The sequence below is a fragment of the Chanos chanos genome, chromosome 15 (assembly GCF_902362185.1).
Source record: "Chanos chanos chromosome 15, fChaCha1.1, whole genome shotgun sequence".
Lineage (NCBI taxonomy): Eukaryota > Metazoa > Chordata > Actinopteri > Gonorynchiformes > Chanidae > Chanos > Chanos chanos.
The window spans coordinates 3,600,413-3,615,221 of record NC_044509.1 but is presented as its reverse complement, the minus strand read 5'-3'; the positions used below and the strand labels follow the sequence as shown (position 1 = coordinate 3,615,221).

The 14,809-nt window shown below is 43.6% G+C and overlaps 1 protein-coding gene across 1 annotated transcript; it reads left to right on the top strand.

Annotated features, from left to right (window-relative positions):
* The first annotated feature begins 4,578 nt into the window (after positions 1–4,578).
* On the top strand, positions 4,579–13,302 carry zbtb44 (zinc finger and BTB domain containing 44). The gene is made up of 5 exons (XM_030792913.1): positions 4,579–5,653; positions 7,231–7,315; positions 8,250–8,401; positions 9,392–9,475; positions 12,980–13,302. Exons 1-5 carry the CDS (start codon positions 4,579–4,581, stop codon positions 13,003–13,005), a joined length of 1,422 nt encoding a protein of 473 aa, XP_030648773.1. The 3' UTR covers positions 13,006–13,302.
* The last annotated feature ends 1,507 nt before the right edge of the window (positions 13,303–14,809 follow it).

Below are 14,809 nucleotides of genomic sequence, written 5' to 3'. Positions count from 1 at the left end.
TGTAAACAGAGCCAGAATGAATGAATAACAGTGAACTTCTCCTATTCCACTCCAGTATGCCTGTGGATGATGAAAATAGCAAAAAAACAATTCGTGAGAGATATCTCAATCACAGACATTCTTATTGCATGCTTATACGAACTGACTGATTTCATATATTTTCTTTTAATTTATTTGCCGGTTTGTACTCAGTACATTGCTATCTTTCAGATTTTTTTTTTTCATATTTCACAACACTGGAATATATGGTGGAATCTAAGCAGACTATTAGTATTGAAACACACAGTTAACTATGTGTGTCAATACCTCATACACCTTACACACCATGAAGAGAGCTATTTAATGAACTGAAGGTATTTTATTTCAAAACATCAACACCTAGACGATTTGTTTGACTGTGATTGTGTCAGTTCAACGAGTCATACTTAGTTCATGCGCTAGAGTGGTGAAAACACAGTCCCTGAGAAGTCAAACGTTAAAATCTGATTTTCCCCCCTCTGCTGCTGTTTCAAAAACACATTGTTAAGTAACAGCTGCGCTGCCATTTGGCCTCCTCCAAGTCTGTTCTAGGAACATACAACGAAGAACATATGAGGGAGACGAAAATTATCTCGTAATGTGAAACAATTTCATTAATCAGTGGCAGATACTGGACATGGAATGTTCGTCCCGACAGTAAGATGACTAACGGTAAAATAGGTAATACGTAAAATGCTTCAACTGTTAATAATTTATACGTGTTTTTCCATGCCTTTTCAGCTTTCATTAACACTGTATACATCATTTCTAAACCTCTCACATTCAGTTATTAAGCTCATCGTTGTTCTTAGAGGTCGCCCTGGAGATGGTAGCGAAGATGATCGATCTGTTGCATCACACTCCTGTTTTGTTGCGAGAACAGAGTTGGAATCTCTCTAAATGCATTTAGCATCCTAACACGGACTAGTGGAAGACAGAGGTAAAAATGGCTCCTCTGACTGTAGAACAGACTATCATTCAGAGTCATTGCACGTTGTGTGTGTGAGAAGAAGAAGAAGAAGAAGAAGAAGAAGAAGAAGAAGAAGGCAGATTAGATGCAAAAAAAAAGTCAGTGGAGACAAAAAAAAAAAAAAAAAGAGGCATCAGATAAAAAGATCACCTCCCACCCCCGTCCCACCTCACCCGCTCAGCATTCAAAGACAGGATCTCAAACTAAAGATTAGCATTCCATTTGATTAAGGGAAAGAAAAGTGGTGAAATGCTGTAGATCTGAAACTGAGGCATTCTATCCCTTCAATGAAGGTCTGTACAATGCTATTGTTATAGCTTCCTTTTAAAGCTATTTATTTTTTATTTTCTACCTTCAAAACATCTATTTGTCACATTATTTCTTGATGCTGCTGTCTGTCCTCCAGAATTGTTATGAACTGAAATCATCTGAAATACTTAATTAAAGTTGTGTCTCGACTGATTTTGGTGTCGCCCAATAATTTGTGTTGGTGTCTATTCCAATTCCATGAAGTTCCAGTTGTGAGCGATCATATCACATCACCATAACTGTAAGGGATAGACCTTGCACTCCTGTTTCCAAGTGACTGAGGGAACAATAAACGCATGATTCTAGATGTTATGGTTGGTAAATCATTAGCTTAGCGCACCAAATTTTACTAAGTAATTTTTTGCCCAATTTTTTTTGTACACCTGTCACATGAAACACGGTGTCAAACTGCAAGCTCGTGATTGCAACATCTGACAGAATGTGGCCCTGAGGATCAGTGTTATGAGAGGAACAGACTGACATTTTCATTTATAACTGACATATCTGGGGTACGGCCATTTTTGTACTTACTGTAAGACACTGATAGTTTGCTATGTAAAGAGCATAATGTGAAATAGCAGGTGGCAAGTCCTAGGAATTTTTCCTATGTTTAATCACTACTTAGTTATTCCATAAAGCTTACTGGGTAAAGAAGTGTATCGTCGTTCAGCGTTAATATTTATCACAGTCTCACTACAACGGCAGATCCGTTTTACAGTCGTGACAATAAAGGAATGCGTTCGTCATTGTACGAACTTCTGACCGCATCGCTAGAACGCGCACTTTTTCGTGCATGCATCATGTTGGAGCGCAAAGCGAGGTGCATCCTGGGACAGAAAACATAAACATCAGGAGGTGGCTAGCAAGCTTGCAAAAAGGAACAGATGCCAGGGAAGGCGACAGTTATCACATTACGTATGTCACAGCCTGCTGAGTAGTTTAGTGTTTTGCCCACAAAACAGAACACCAGTTGTCACAGAGTACCTGGGTATGATTATGTTTTCGGAGAAGGAAGACGGCTCGTGTACAAGCATCTTAGTGCCCAGCTAGCATAGCTCGATAACTCGTGCTAACGTCGTTAGCCCCATGCCCACTTCGTTTTTCAACTATTCTCTGGATTGTTTCTCTTTCTGTTTCTATTGGTAAGTAAACCAGACAGTGGCGTAATCACGCCTGAGCTCGTTCAAATCGGGTTACGTTTCTCTCATATCTATTGAAACACCACTCTGTAGGCCGTTACAGTGAAGTTCCAAACACTAGCTGACGTTTGTATTAGCTACACGAATGTCTGCCAGAATTGCGGTTTCGGCACCCACCGTTCTAATGTACAGTTTTCCTGTTCAACTTATTATATTACGGTCGATTCATCACGCAGCTCTCTATGCTTACATGTCAACTGTGTTTTTAAAAATAACGTTAGATACTGTAGGCATGAATTAGCCAGCAAACCTTGGCTAACAGTACCTCTCAAAGTGCGGCACTGTGTTGGATGTTTTGCTATAGGCCATGTCTTCGTTTGTCGTAAGCATGAGACTTTACAGACCAATAATTTACGTCGTAAAGATAGCCTTGAAATTAATTGTACTATTTGGTCACAACTGGCAGTTAAAAGTGTTCTGAGCCAGCGCGCCAAACACACTGTAAACATAAGCAACTCGTGGGGAGCCACGCCCCTCCCACTTTCTACCGAGAGACAATACTGAGGTAAGCTCCGTTGTTTTTTTTCCAGGCAGTTGTGTAGTATTTGTCAAGCAGTCGAACATATTTCAGTTGGAGCTTGTCTTTTCAGTTACATTGCAAATTAAATTAACATTTCTTCTACCCAGAGCTCTTAGACTTGAATTAGACCATTTGGGGCAATTGGCGCAGTTGTTACAATCCAGTGACTGCTGTTTGGATGTCTTAGACATTAAGTGTGTATTTGTGTAACAGATGTGTCCTTTGTGTATCTGATATTTGAGATTTGGCTTCTGAATTTGTAGATTTGACAGTTAGGACTTGCCCAGACACTGTCATTAATTCTTCTTAAAAAATCCGCTGTCCACTTAGCAAAATATTTGGATGTGGACTTCGGTGTTTTAGAGAGTTTTGTAGCCCTTACAAACCTGTTGCCCCCGTTAATTTATGCAGTTCGGTAGAGGGATACACTGTGTTCTTGGAAACCGTTCTAATGGCATCACTGACAACTGCTGATTAATGTAGAGGATGATCTGGAGAGCCAAAGTCATTTCAGTGTTTGTTTAAATAAATGCTATGGAGAGCCAGCGATGTCCTCCTGCTACTTCAGCATGAAATCTGGGAAACAGCAGAAATAAAAGGCCTGGACTTCTCTACTGTATGTTCCTCCCATTTGTCCCAAAAGTCTTGTAAAGATTCTGCCACGAAGGAATGCAGAGTGCCCTTCTGCGAATTCAGAAATATTATTTTCCGAAGTATTTGGCGAATCTCTCCGTTGTAGGCGATTTCACTTCAGATATGTGAAAGATACTTTAATTGTAAACTTTTAAATTGCATGGGTCAGGGACTGTGGGCCTTATACAATTCTGTGTGTAACCTTAAAGAGGCCCGGTTTTGTGTTCAGTACTCCGGGATTTAGACGTATCTGCTGTCTGTCCCTCGCAACTTGTCATCTGAATCCATGCAACGCAATACAATGCAGATTTCAGGCAGATGTTCGTCGAGAGAGTTTGTTTGGGCTTGAGAGAATTACAGAATCAACGCTGAGCGTTCCTGAAGGTTTAGTCACACTCTTGTGTCGGTGTGTTCTGTGTTAGTGTCACACAAATTCCATTTGAGTCAGAGGGATCATTGGAATGGAAAGAAACTTAAGGCGAAAGCTGAGACTCTCTGGCTGTCGCAGGCCTTTGCTAAATCAGCAGTAGAGGAAAACAGTTTACTTAGTGTTATAAAATGTTTTGCAATATAGCCTCATCACTTATTCTGAGTAACCACTTACAGTGCTTACGTTTAAAGCCCCTTTTTTTAACTGTAAATATAACCATTGCTGAGGCAAGTTGAATTTCTTGATTTTATAGAACTAACAGTCACTAGATGCGTGAAGAGTGATGGTATCTTCCTCATTGTTGAAAGCTGGAAAGAAGGCAAATAATGTGAAGTATGTGGTAGTTTTGCCATTTACATTCTAACAGGATAAGCACAAAGTCCCCTCTCCTTCATTTTTAAACGTTTTAACTTCAGAGTACTAAGCCTATTGTTTCTATGTTAACTTCACCTTCTCACCTCATTTAGGAAACCTGTACCACACTCTGCTGAACTTCAACATGGGTGTGAAGACCTTCATCCACAGTTCACCAAGCCACAGTCAAGAACTTCTGGACAAACTGAACGCTCTACGCAATGAGGGCCATTTCTGCGACGTCACCATTCGGGTCCAGGGCCAGCTGTTCTCTGCCCACAAGGTCGTCCTGGCCTGCTGCAGTGACTTCCTGCGGGCCAAGCTCTCGGGCAAGCTGAGCGAGGAAGAGGATGGTGCCGGAGGAGAGGCGGACAAATCGGTGCTAGACCTTCAGCACGTGACCGTGGCCGGTTTCGCTCCTCTGCTGGAGTACGCCTACACGTCCACGTTGTCCATCAACACGGAGAACATCATCGATGTTCTGGCTGCTGCCAGCTACATGCAGATGTTCGCTGTGGCCAACACCTGTTCGGAGTTTATGAAGTCCAGCATCCTCTGGAACTCTTCTTCAGGCTCGTCAGGATCCAGCAACGCTGCTCCAGCATCTGGACTGCACAGGCCTCAGGAGGCTCCCGAGGGGCCCCCCCTGGCCCCCCTGGATGCTTTGTCGCCTTCTCCGGTCTCGTCCGAGTGCAGCGTGGCGGAGCAGCGTCCCCTCACCGTTTGCCGGGAGTCGCGGCGGAAGCGGAAAGGGTTCGCCAGCCCGCAGCCCGCGTCCTCTTCCTCCCCACAAGTCCCCAACCCGTCCCCTTCGTCTTCGTCCTTTCCGGAAAGCTCCGCTCACGCCCTGGAGCCTTCCCTCACTTTCTCCTGGACGTATCCATTCGGCTTGGACCGTCGTTTCGCACCCGAGAAATCCAAACTTCAGGAGGGTCTCCTGGAGCCCTCGGGGCCTCCTGGTGCAGACCCTAGCGGGCGAGCACTGGTGGAGTACCTCTCCTGCGAGAGGCCACGGGGTCTGGGTGTAGGAGGAGCGGCAGGGGTGGAGGAAGAGGAGGACGTGCAGGTGAAAGTGGAGAGGCTCAGTGACGAGGAGGTCCACGAGGAGGCATCTCAGCCGGTCAGCGCATCCCAGAGTTCCTTGAGTGACCAGCAGACGGTACCCGGCAGTGAACACGCTCAGGAGGAACTACTCATTAGTCCCCAGTCCTCTTCTATAGGTGGGTCTTTTAAACCGCAGCCTCTGCATGTGTGTTAAGAAATCCCCAACCTAGTCACAAGTCCAGTCCCTCGCTTCACAATTAACGTTTCCAACGATTTGAACAGGCTACTGTCAGATGGTTGGAACAGATTCATGTTGCAGTTTTGCTTCGAGTGTCTGTTGGTTTCTCTCCTCCTGATCTTCCAGAGAGAGTGCTTGTTTGCGGTTTTGAAACAGAGTGAAAGACCAGAGCACAGTTGGTCCTCACAGACTTTCACATGGCAGGAGAATCCAAGTTCTGTGGAGGCTGTCTAACTATTTATCCAATTTCTTTTACCTTAATGTTTTAGTGTTAGTTATTAAACAGCAGATTTATAATGCAAACGTCATGCTAAGAAGATAATGCTACTAACGTGAACATAAATATCAGCCCTTATTCTTCACACCATGTCTCCCTTCCCAATATCCTTATAACATTTTGACTGGGGATCACATATTCCTCTGTAGGCTATTTCTCTACCTCCAGTATCAGCTGCGCCTCATCCATTTTTAAAATTTTAACATAATGAATTTAACATTTCGCGTCCTTGTGGTTGTTTTTCAAACTTCTACTTCGAGTTAATGCAACACAACCTAAACAAGGTTGTTTATTTCCCATCAGTTTATGTCCCAAACACTTAACACAACCATATAAACAACTACCTTTTAACAACAGCAAAATGGGGCGTTTCCTAACGTGACGTGAGTTTAACCTTTTGAAAACGAGCTAATGGTCGTTGACTTTGTTTACTAGAAGTAATAGTTGCTAAGTCATAGCCAGCTAAGGTCTGGCAGATCCCAACAGTAACAATCACACCAAATTGTTGAGAGTATTCAAATACATGTTGAGTGGACTGAAAAATCAACCCTTTTGTATATAGAAGAGTTGGAAAAAAAATTGCAACTGTGGTTTGAGCTGTCCCTCACTGACACTTGTTTGCATATCCATGCGACCAGTGAGTGTAACACCATTGAAAAGAACAGGAACACAGCACTGACACACTGGAGCTGTCACACACCCCCAGTGGGTTTTGGCCTTTAGCGTCTAATCGCTCTCATTTTAGCCCTCTCCATTTACAGTATTTTTTCATTTTCACTTCAGATTCTGAAATTGGCTAGGGCCCCAACCTTGGATTCTCTTTTATCTCAGTCATCCTCTTCATCTGTCAGAAAATCAACCGAAAACAGACATTTTTTTTTTATCCCCTACTGCCCACCCTCTCTCACGCACATATACTCAGATTGCTCATTCAGCATTATTCCAGCTGATCTCATCTCTATCTCCTCAGCGCAATAAATCTGATCCCCCCCCCCCCCCCCCCCCCCCGACATTCATCCATAAGCGCAAGAAGAAATAAGAAATGTTCATGCCAACTCTCAACTGATGGTGACTTGGTGTCTGTTTTAAAAGTTCTCAGTTTTTTTTTTTTGTCTGTTATATTCACTCAAATCAAGTGGAGCTTCAGTGTTGTTTCTCTCACAGGCCACAGACATCTTTAAATTGGTTTTGGAACGGAATAGCACCCCTTTTTCTTGAGCTGTTGTTCTCATCCACAGGTTCCATGGACGAGGGCCTGACCGAGGGCCTTCATTCTGTCCAGGGTACTCCGAACACTACTGGCCCAATGGAAGAGGAGGATAGGTAGGGTCTGCTCTCCACTGCATTGTTTTTACAGAGTGTTGTTTTACGACGTCTCACTTTTACGATTGAACCAAAAGGCCCCTCTGAGGAAGGACGTCATTTTTCATCCTTCCCCTCTCCATCTTTCTTCACTTATACTCGTTTATAAGGAGTGGAAGCTTATGCGATATTGTCGTGGCTATTAGCGTGTAGCTTTGTTGCCAAGGGGCCAGAAGCTAGTTGGCAGGGAGCTGTGGAAAGTTCTGGGTTTCCTGACTTTCTCGTCGGAATACTGGAAGAGAAGCGAAGTGTCACAATGCAAAACAAAGGAGGAGAAAAAGACACAGCTGTGTGTCTTGGGAGAAGAGTTGTGCTGTTATATGGCAGTATGATATGCCTGACTGGAGCTGTTATGTGCAAGCCTTAAAAACGCTTCTGGGCTCGCTCGAGCGAAAGACCACGGAGAGAAGAGAACGGACCCGTGCTAGATAACGAGTCGGAGAAATGACCCAACAGACGGTTCATAAACTCCTTAGTCTCAGTAAGCTCGGCGAGAAGTCGTGAGCGTGTTTTTACCCGAGAGTCAGACGACGGTTGACGTACAGTCAGACCAATAACCGCGCGACTCTACTCACGAAATGGTACCAGATCTTCTGAATCTCATAAAACCTTGACTCGTCGCGTGATTGCATTGACATATGTACCTCCGTTATTAGCGGGAACCTTTTTATTATCGAAAAAAATGTGCTGGATTGTTTTTTATTTTTTTCTTCTTGTTCAACCTCGATTCACAGATACTATGTAGTCTCATTAAGGATACATTGTTAAATAAAGATGAAGATAAACAATTATAATATTTGCTGTTATTACAGTAACAGGTCTCTGTATGTGTGCATTAGCTACTGTGAGAGAACGTATGGTTGCCTTGGTAACACGTCCCTTTCTCTGTCCTCAGACTGGACAATGTACATTACCCCTACCACCTGTACATCAGCCCCTCCACGCGAACGGGCCTCAGCGGACCTGAACGACCCTTTCAGTGCCCCACCTGCGGGGTCCGCTTCACCCGAATACAGAACCTCAAACAGCACATGCTCATCCACTCCGGTGAGGAAGCCCTGGTCACACATAATCAGACCCTGTGTCACACCACTGCACTCAGTTTATCCCTCTAATCCTGCCATTATAGACCATTACATACACACACACACACCACACACATGTGTGTGTATATATATATAAACATATATACATGAACAGATAACGCATATATATGAACACAAATGTATAAAAACACACACATACATATATCAGTCTATATCTAATCTCTCTCTCTCTCTCTCTCTCTATATATATATGTGTGTGTGTGTGTGTATGTATGTATATGTACATATATATATATACACACACACACACGGGTACTCATTCGAATCTGTTCTTCATTCACCCCAAAACTTATGTGAAGCTGTACCGCTGAGTTCTACGTTATGAAAGGATACATTGTCTTGTCAGACATCCATATAAGGAAATGTTTATGGTGTCTCTTTGAAAACATACACAGGCTGTTTGGGATTTTTTCACCCAGTGTACTTTTTACGAGAAGGCCCCAGTTGAACTGTATTCAGTGTAAACAATCACTTTAGCACAGTACATTCATGTCATTTCACCTTGATGACATCATGTGTTACAGACGAGCATTGTTAACAGTTGCTGCATGTTAACAGTGTTGCGTGAGCACATTGTCATATCTCACTAACGTAAACGTCTGACAGGGTATTGCACTAGTTTACAGGGGTGTCTTTTTTGTCACTGTGTCTTAATGGTATTTGTTTCTGGCTGGTTTGATATTGTTTTAATGTTTCATGAGTATCTCACAATGAAAACAATATGTTTCTGTTTTGTAAACTTGGGCACAGGCCCCGTGTGGCATGATAGAAACACATACGCACACACGCACAGACTTTTTAACCTACCCATTTCTGACCTTTGACCCCTCTGTCTTTCTCTCTCTCTCTCTCTCTCTCTCTCTCTCTCTTTCTTTCTTTCTTTCTTTCTTTCTTTCATGCATTCACTCTCTCTTTCATTTTCATTGCACAGGTATAAAGCCCTTCCAGTGTGACCGCTGTGGGAAGAAGTTCACGCGGGCCTACTCCCTCAAGATGCACCGACTCAAACATGAAGGTGAGCACAGGTTCCAGCGCTAGATCTGTAACGCTAAAAACTTTCATCTCCCTCACTCTACATAAGCGCCACGCGAGGGCGTCTCCCCAGGCCTGTGAGGGCAAACCACACACTGCCGCGTTTACCGAGTCTGAGGCCGTTTAACCACGCGCCTGATGAGTCACAGCCATGAGGAGTCAGAGCTCGCGAACTACACCTGGACCAGAAGAGGAGGGTAGCTCCAGGGGGTCCCAGACGTAACGCTGGAAATGTCAGACGTTCTGTTTTTTGTGAATTGGACAATAAGCCGAAAACGGCATGACTGTAGCACAGCAGTCCTCTCCCTTTCTAAAGATTGAGGCGCACGTCATTGGCTGATATCGTCAGAGGTCAAGGGTCACATGTCTGCTTAATATGGTGAGACGCGTTGTTTTAATACTGCGTGGAATTACTTTCATCTTCATCCTGAACACCCATATAACTGCGGGGGGAAAAAAAAACTCTGAAAATGAAAAAAAAAAAAAAAAAGATATTTTGGGAGGAAAAAAAAATCAACTGCCCCTTAGATTTAAAGTCTTTCAAGTATTTTTTGGCAGAATGTGGTTTGTATTTGGATGATATTTGGTAGAAGTTCATCTATCACTTTGATAAAGATAGGAATAGATCACTTCTAAGGCCCTCTTTCCAAAAGTCCGCTCTACAGTGGTGATTTGTTCAGAGAGCACAGTAAACTAAAATCATATTATGGATCATATAGTCTTTTCTTTTCTTTTCTTTTCTTTTCTTTTCTTTTCTTTTCTTTTCTTTTCTTTCTTTTGGAGTTGGTTGTTTATTCTCAGAATCTTTTGAAGAAATCCTCGGAAACCGACAGAGAAGACCCCGCCATCCAACTCTTAATCACACCTAGATGATTAAGAGGAGCCTTTTGTCCTCTAGTATATTTTAAAAGAGGGGTGTGTTGTTCGCTCCGCCTAATGACTTGTTGTCATAGCGAGCATTGTCTTTTGTAATGTTTTCTGCGGTTTGTTCCGTTGTCCTGTGGACACGTGCATACTGCATACGTCACTTTGATAAGTCCGTTGTTCATATTCGCCCCGTGGTGGTAGGTTGATCTGTTTCCGTTTCCGTACATGCACACACATGAGCACTGCCTTCATATCAGTGTGAACAAGCTCCAGAGAAACCAGAGCAAGAGCATTAGGCTCTGTGTACATACGTATTTCCCCAGTGGAAAGATTGGAGCTATTGTCAGAGATTTTTCCACCGAGGCATCGTGAAATATTTTAGCTCGCCGTTATGGAAACAGGTGGAAATCTACAGGCAATTAGAAGAACTATTTGAAGGATATGATCAGGTCACTAGTTCCATTGAAAATATTTCTATGTTGCCTCCAGACTATTCGTCTCAGAAAACCTCTGGATGTTTGGCAGCGTCAGGCGTCAATACGGTTTGTTGTCAAGTAGGAATAACTGTCATTAAGCGCTGAGCAGGACCCTAGTCGACGTATGCTCACGTGGACTTTTCGAATAACCAAAATACGCCAATTTTTTTTTTTTTTTTTTTACTGAGAGCAACTTTACAGTTTACAGGCCAGCAGTCTGAACATAAACTGTGGTGAACAGAACATGCAAACCAGATTTCTTTTAAATGCAATATCAGCTGACGACTTTAGGAAACTTGAGGATAATAGAACAAAGTAGGATGAATGGCACGATCTGCCATACGTCCATTGTTCAGAGGACCCTCTCCGAGGAGCTCTGTCAGTATATAAATAACCACCAAGATGCAAATAATGTAAAAAACGCGTCTTTTAAAAGAATTGGCTAATACCTTTAATCAGAACAGAAACATCCCGCAGGTCGTGGCAGGCAGAGGGAAGCTAATCCTGGTTCTGTTGAAAGGGAAGGGGGTTAAGTTCTTCCACTGTCCTCCCTGATTTTCCCTGCTGCCATGAAGTTTCCAGTAAGGGCCTGGTGAAGCAGACAAGAAGAACGAGCTGAAATCTCCCAATTTCTTTGATTTTAAAAAAGAGAGGGAGAGAGAGAGAGATGTTACCTGGTTTACTTCTTTTTTTGTTTCATGGTTGGTTTGTCGGTTTGTTCCAACCTCCAGCAGCGTTGCAGTTTACCTGTCAATGTAAAGCCTGGACTTCCACACCCCACCACCCACCCACCCCCATCTGCAACCCCCCACCCCCCGCACTCTGGGCCTCTGTTGGCCGTCTGCGTCCAGCACAAATAAACAGCGTCTGGTCTGGCCGGGCCTGCAGAAGTGAGGCAATGTGTTGGCACTCACTCAGGAATGAACGCGTGGAGAGAGGGGCGCTGGCAGGAGGAACCGCGTCTGCGTTACGTGTGCCGATACGTGTTTCTTGCTCTCCCGCTCTCTCTCTCTCTCTCTCTCTCTTTGTTCCGATAACCAGAACCAGCCGCTGTTTAGCCCCCCCACTCACCCACTAGCTTACTCACTTACTCACTCAACCAACCATCAGCCCCCTCAAAACAGGTGTGTGTCCAGGACTCCTCTGTTCCAGCAGACGCAGACAGCGAAGGAAAAACTCCAGTCGAGGGGCCTGTGTTATCTCACGGCTACATCGCGATTTTGGAGATAAAATGGCTTGAAGGACAGGAGGAGTGGGGTGTGGGGGGAGGAGGTGTTGGGAGGAGGAGGAGGAGGAGGAGGAGGGGTGCGGTGATGGATTTGCAGGTTTCGAATTGGGTTTTGGAGGTTTAACCGATGTTAAAAAATTGATGCGATTTTTCGGCTTGGCGCTTAGGTCCGACCCGTGTCACGACTGTTTTCAGTTCTCTCTCTTCTTCTTCTTCTTTTTTTTTTTTTTTTCTTAATCTGTCATTTAAAGAAAAAGCACAAAAAGAACAAAGAATGGAGAAATTGTTATCGTATGCTCACGCTTCTTAGCGCTAGATGAAAGTTGTCATGTTTAATAAACAAATTTCTCTTACTCCCAGCTCTCTCTCTCTCTCTCTCTCTCTCTCTCTCTAACCTCAGTATCTTTTAAAGAAATTTACAGACAGAGACAGTGATGATTACAAACATGATGACATTTATGGAGTCGTTGAGCAACAGTGTATACCCCCCCGGGTTATAGTTACATCAGCATTAGTGGAAAGTCAGCAGAAAGTGTTGTGTTTTGACAGAACGAGTCACGAGCAAACCTGGAACAAAACCTATATTTGGTCTTTTTAAAGGACGGGTCATTTCCCAGTGCTCCTCAGTGCCCTATTTCCTTGTGATTCTTTTTTTCTCGCTTGGCTGTTAATCTTACATGACCGGACAAAGAAAGCCATTATAAAGTCCATTACAAGGTCTCTATATGATGCTTACTGCTTTTAAAACATTCAGTATATTGAGTAACTTTGGTAGAGAAGGACACAAAGAAAAGATTAGTCATTATTGTAAGTTGTAAGTCAGTGTTTTTTTGTTTTTTTCCTCATGCTCTGTCTCTTTCTCGCCCCCCCCCCCTTCTCTTTCTCTCTCTTTCTCTCTCTGTCCCTCTCACCTCAGTGAGCTCCTCCTCCCCAAGTACCTGAGTCAGGTGCAAGACGGGTCTTCGGGCCACTTTCAAGATGGCCGACCACACCCTCACAGGCTCCTCCTCCTCTTCCTCAGTCCAGACGCCCGTCATCTCCCACATTTCCTCCACCCGCAGCTACGACCCAGCTCAAGACGGGACGAGTCTTAGTCCAGCACCAGTACCTCTTCACTACAGGAGCTGGGGGAAGAGGAAGAGGAGGAGGAGGAGGAAGAAGAGGAAAAGACAGTCCGAGAGGCTGGAGCACATTCAGAAGAAAGAATGCACTAGTATCTATTACAGTAGACTGAGATATGCCCCCCCCCCGACTCCCCCTTTTTTTATGTGCACACACCCCAAGTCTGAGGTAAAAAAAACAACAGCTTGAGATGCAGACCAAGATTAGGACCCGTAAGATCTAGACATAGACCAGATATTCCAGATATTGCCTGATATTCCAAGATCCTGACCCTGGACCAAGATGTTCCCTCACCCTCCCCAAAGACTGACACAGACAAAGCCTGTTGGTGTTTTGATAAGGCCAAGACCTTTGACCAGAGCCGACCCTCATGCATTTATACATCTTATGTTTCTCTGTTACTGTTAAAAAGTGATGAGTACGTCACAGCATAGGCACACTGGTTTTTCTTCTCTCTTTTTTTTTTTTTTATTTTACCATGACCCAGGTCCAGACCAAGTGTCCAGGTTAAAGGATTCAAGCTAACGCTGACACTGAGGACTGACAACTTTGAGATCCAGACTCTGGCCCTGATGCACACACACACACGCACACACACACACACACACACAGAGACGCACGCACATACATACACACACACACTTATCACTTAGTTCAAAAGATGCTCAGTGCACACTGGACTGAGACAGTGTGAGGATCATAGACTCTTCATGTTTTTTTCCTGTTGCATGGAATTTTATTTTAGGAGTTTGACACTGACATGTCCCCAAAAACCGTCTCTGCTAAGCAGCAGAAAACTGTGGAGTCGGTGTGTTATGGCTCCTCTTGGACTCACAGTTTTCAAACATTCTTCTCACAGACAGTTACTCCTCTTAACTGTGTCTTCTGTTCTTTTGTGTGTGTGTGTGTGTGTGTGTGTGTGTGTGTGTGTGTGTGTGTGTGTGTGTGCGTAATCTTGAAACTTGAAATACGTAAATTCTACTCTGTGTTACGTCATTCATATGTTTTTGCTTTGTTCTGTTTTAAACTTGTTTTCAACTTTCAGCCTTTTGAAATACTGTACTGCTACTTCATTTTTTAACAGAATACAGCACTCCATAATACGTTACCTTGTCAGTTTGAAACAAGTTAGAGGACTTGTGCTAAGAGGACATGACGCAAACAGACACTGAGGGATACGATTGGATAAAAGCAGTAATAACTCTTTTTGAAACTTGTTTTTACAACTTTGAGTAATTACAGTCTTAGTAATTGAGTCACAGAGGATTTCGATTTCTTTTTTCCCCCTCTTTAAACCAAAAACGGGTATCAGGAATAATTTGGTACCAATGCTTTTGAGTGTCCTGATTACAGGTACATGTGGCATAATTTGGACCTGCCTTTGTCTGGTTAGAGACACTGCATCGTTCTCTTGGTCTAATCCCATTTTAAGGTGATTGTTTTGACAGACTTGGAATATGAATGTCAGATTGTTTAGGTTCGCTCATAGGAGCTGATGTGCTGTTCCGTTAGCGAGCGTCTTTTGCTTAGTGATGGACAGAGAACAGTGAGCAGAAAAACTGTCAGTTTTGCCAGAGCAAAATTAAGCCTGAGTGTTAGCACAGATTGCTGATCATCAACAGAA

Bases quoted from the DNA above. Each gene is read 5' to 3' on its own strand.
- zbtb44 (XM_030792913.1), top strand. From the start codon at position 4,579: ATGGGTGTGAAGACCTTCATCCACAGTTCACCAAGCCACAGTCAAGAA. The intron at 8,402-9,391 runs GTGAGGAAGCCC...TTCATTGCACAG, and splicing joins GCACATGCTCATCCACTCCG to GTATAAAGCCCTTCCAGTGT. The intron at 9,476-12,979 runs GTGAGCACAGGT...CTCTCACCTCAG, and splicing joins GCACCGACTCAAACATGAAG to TGAGCTCCTCCTCCCCAAGT.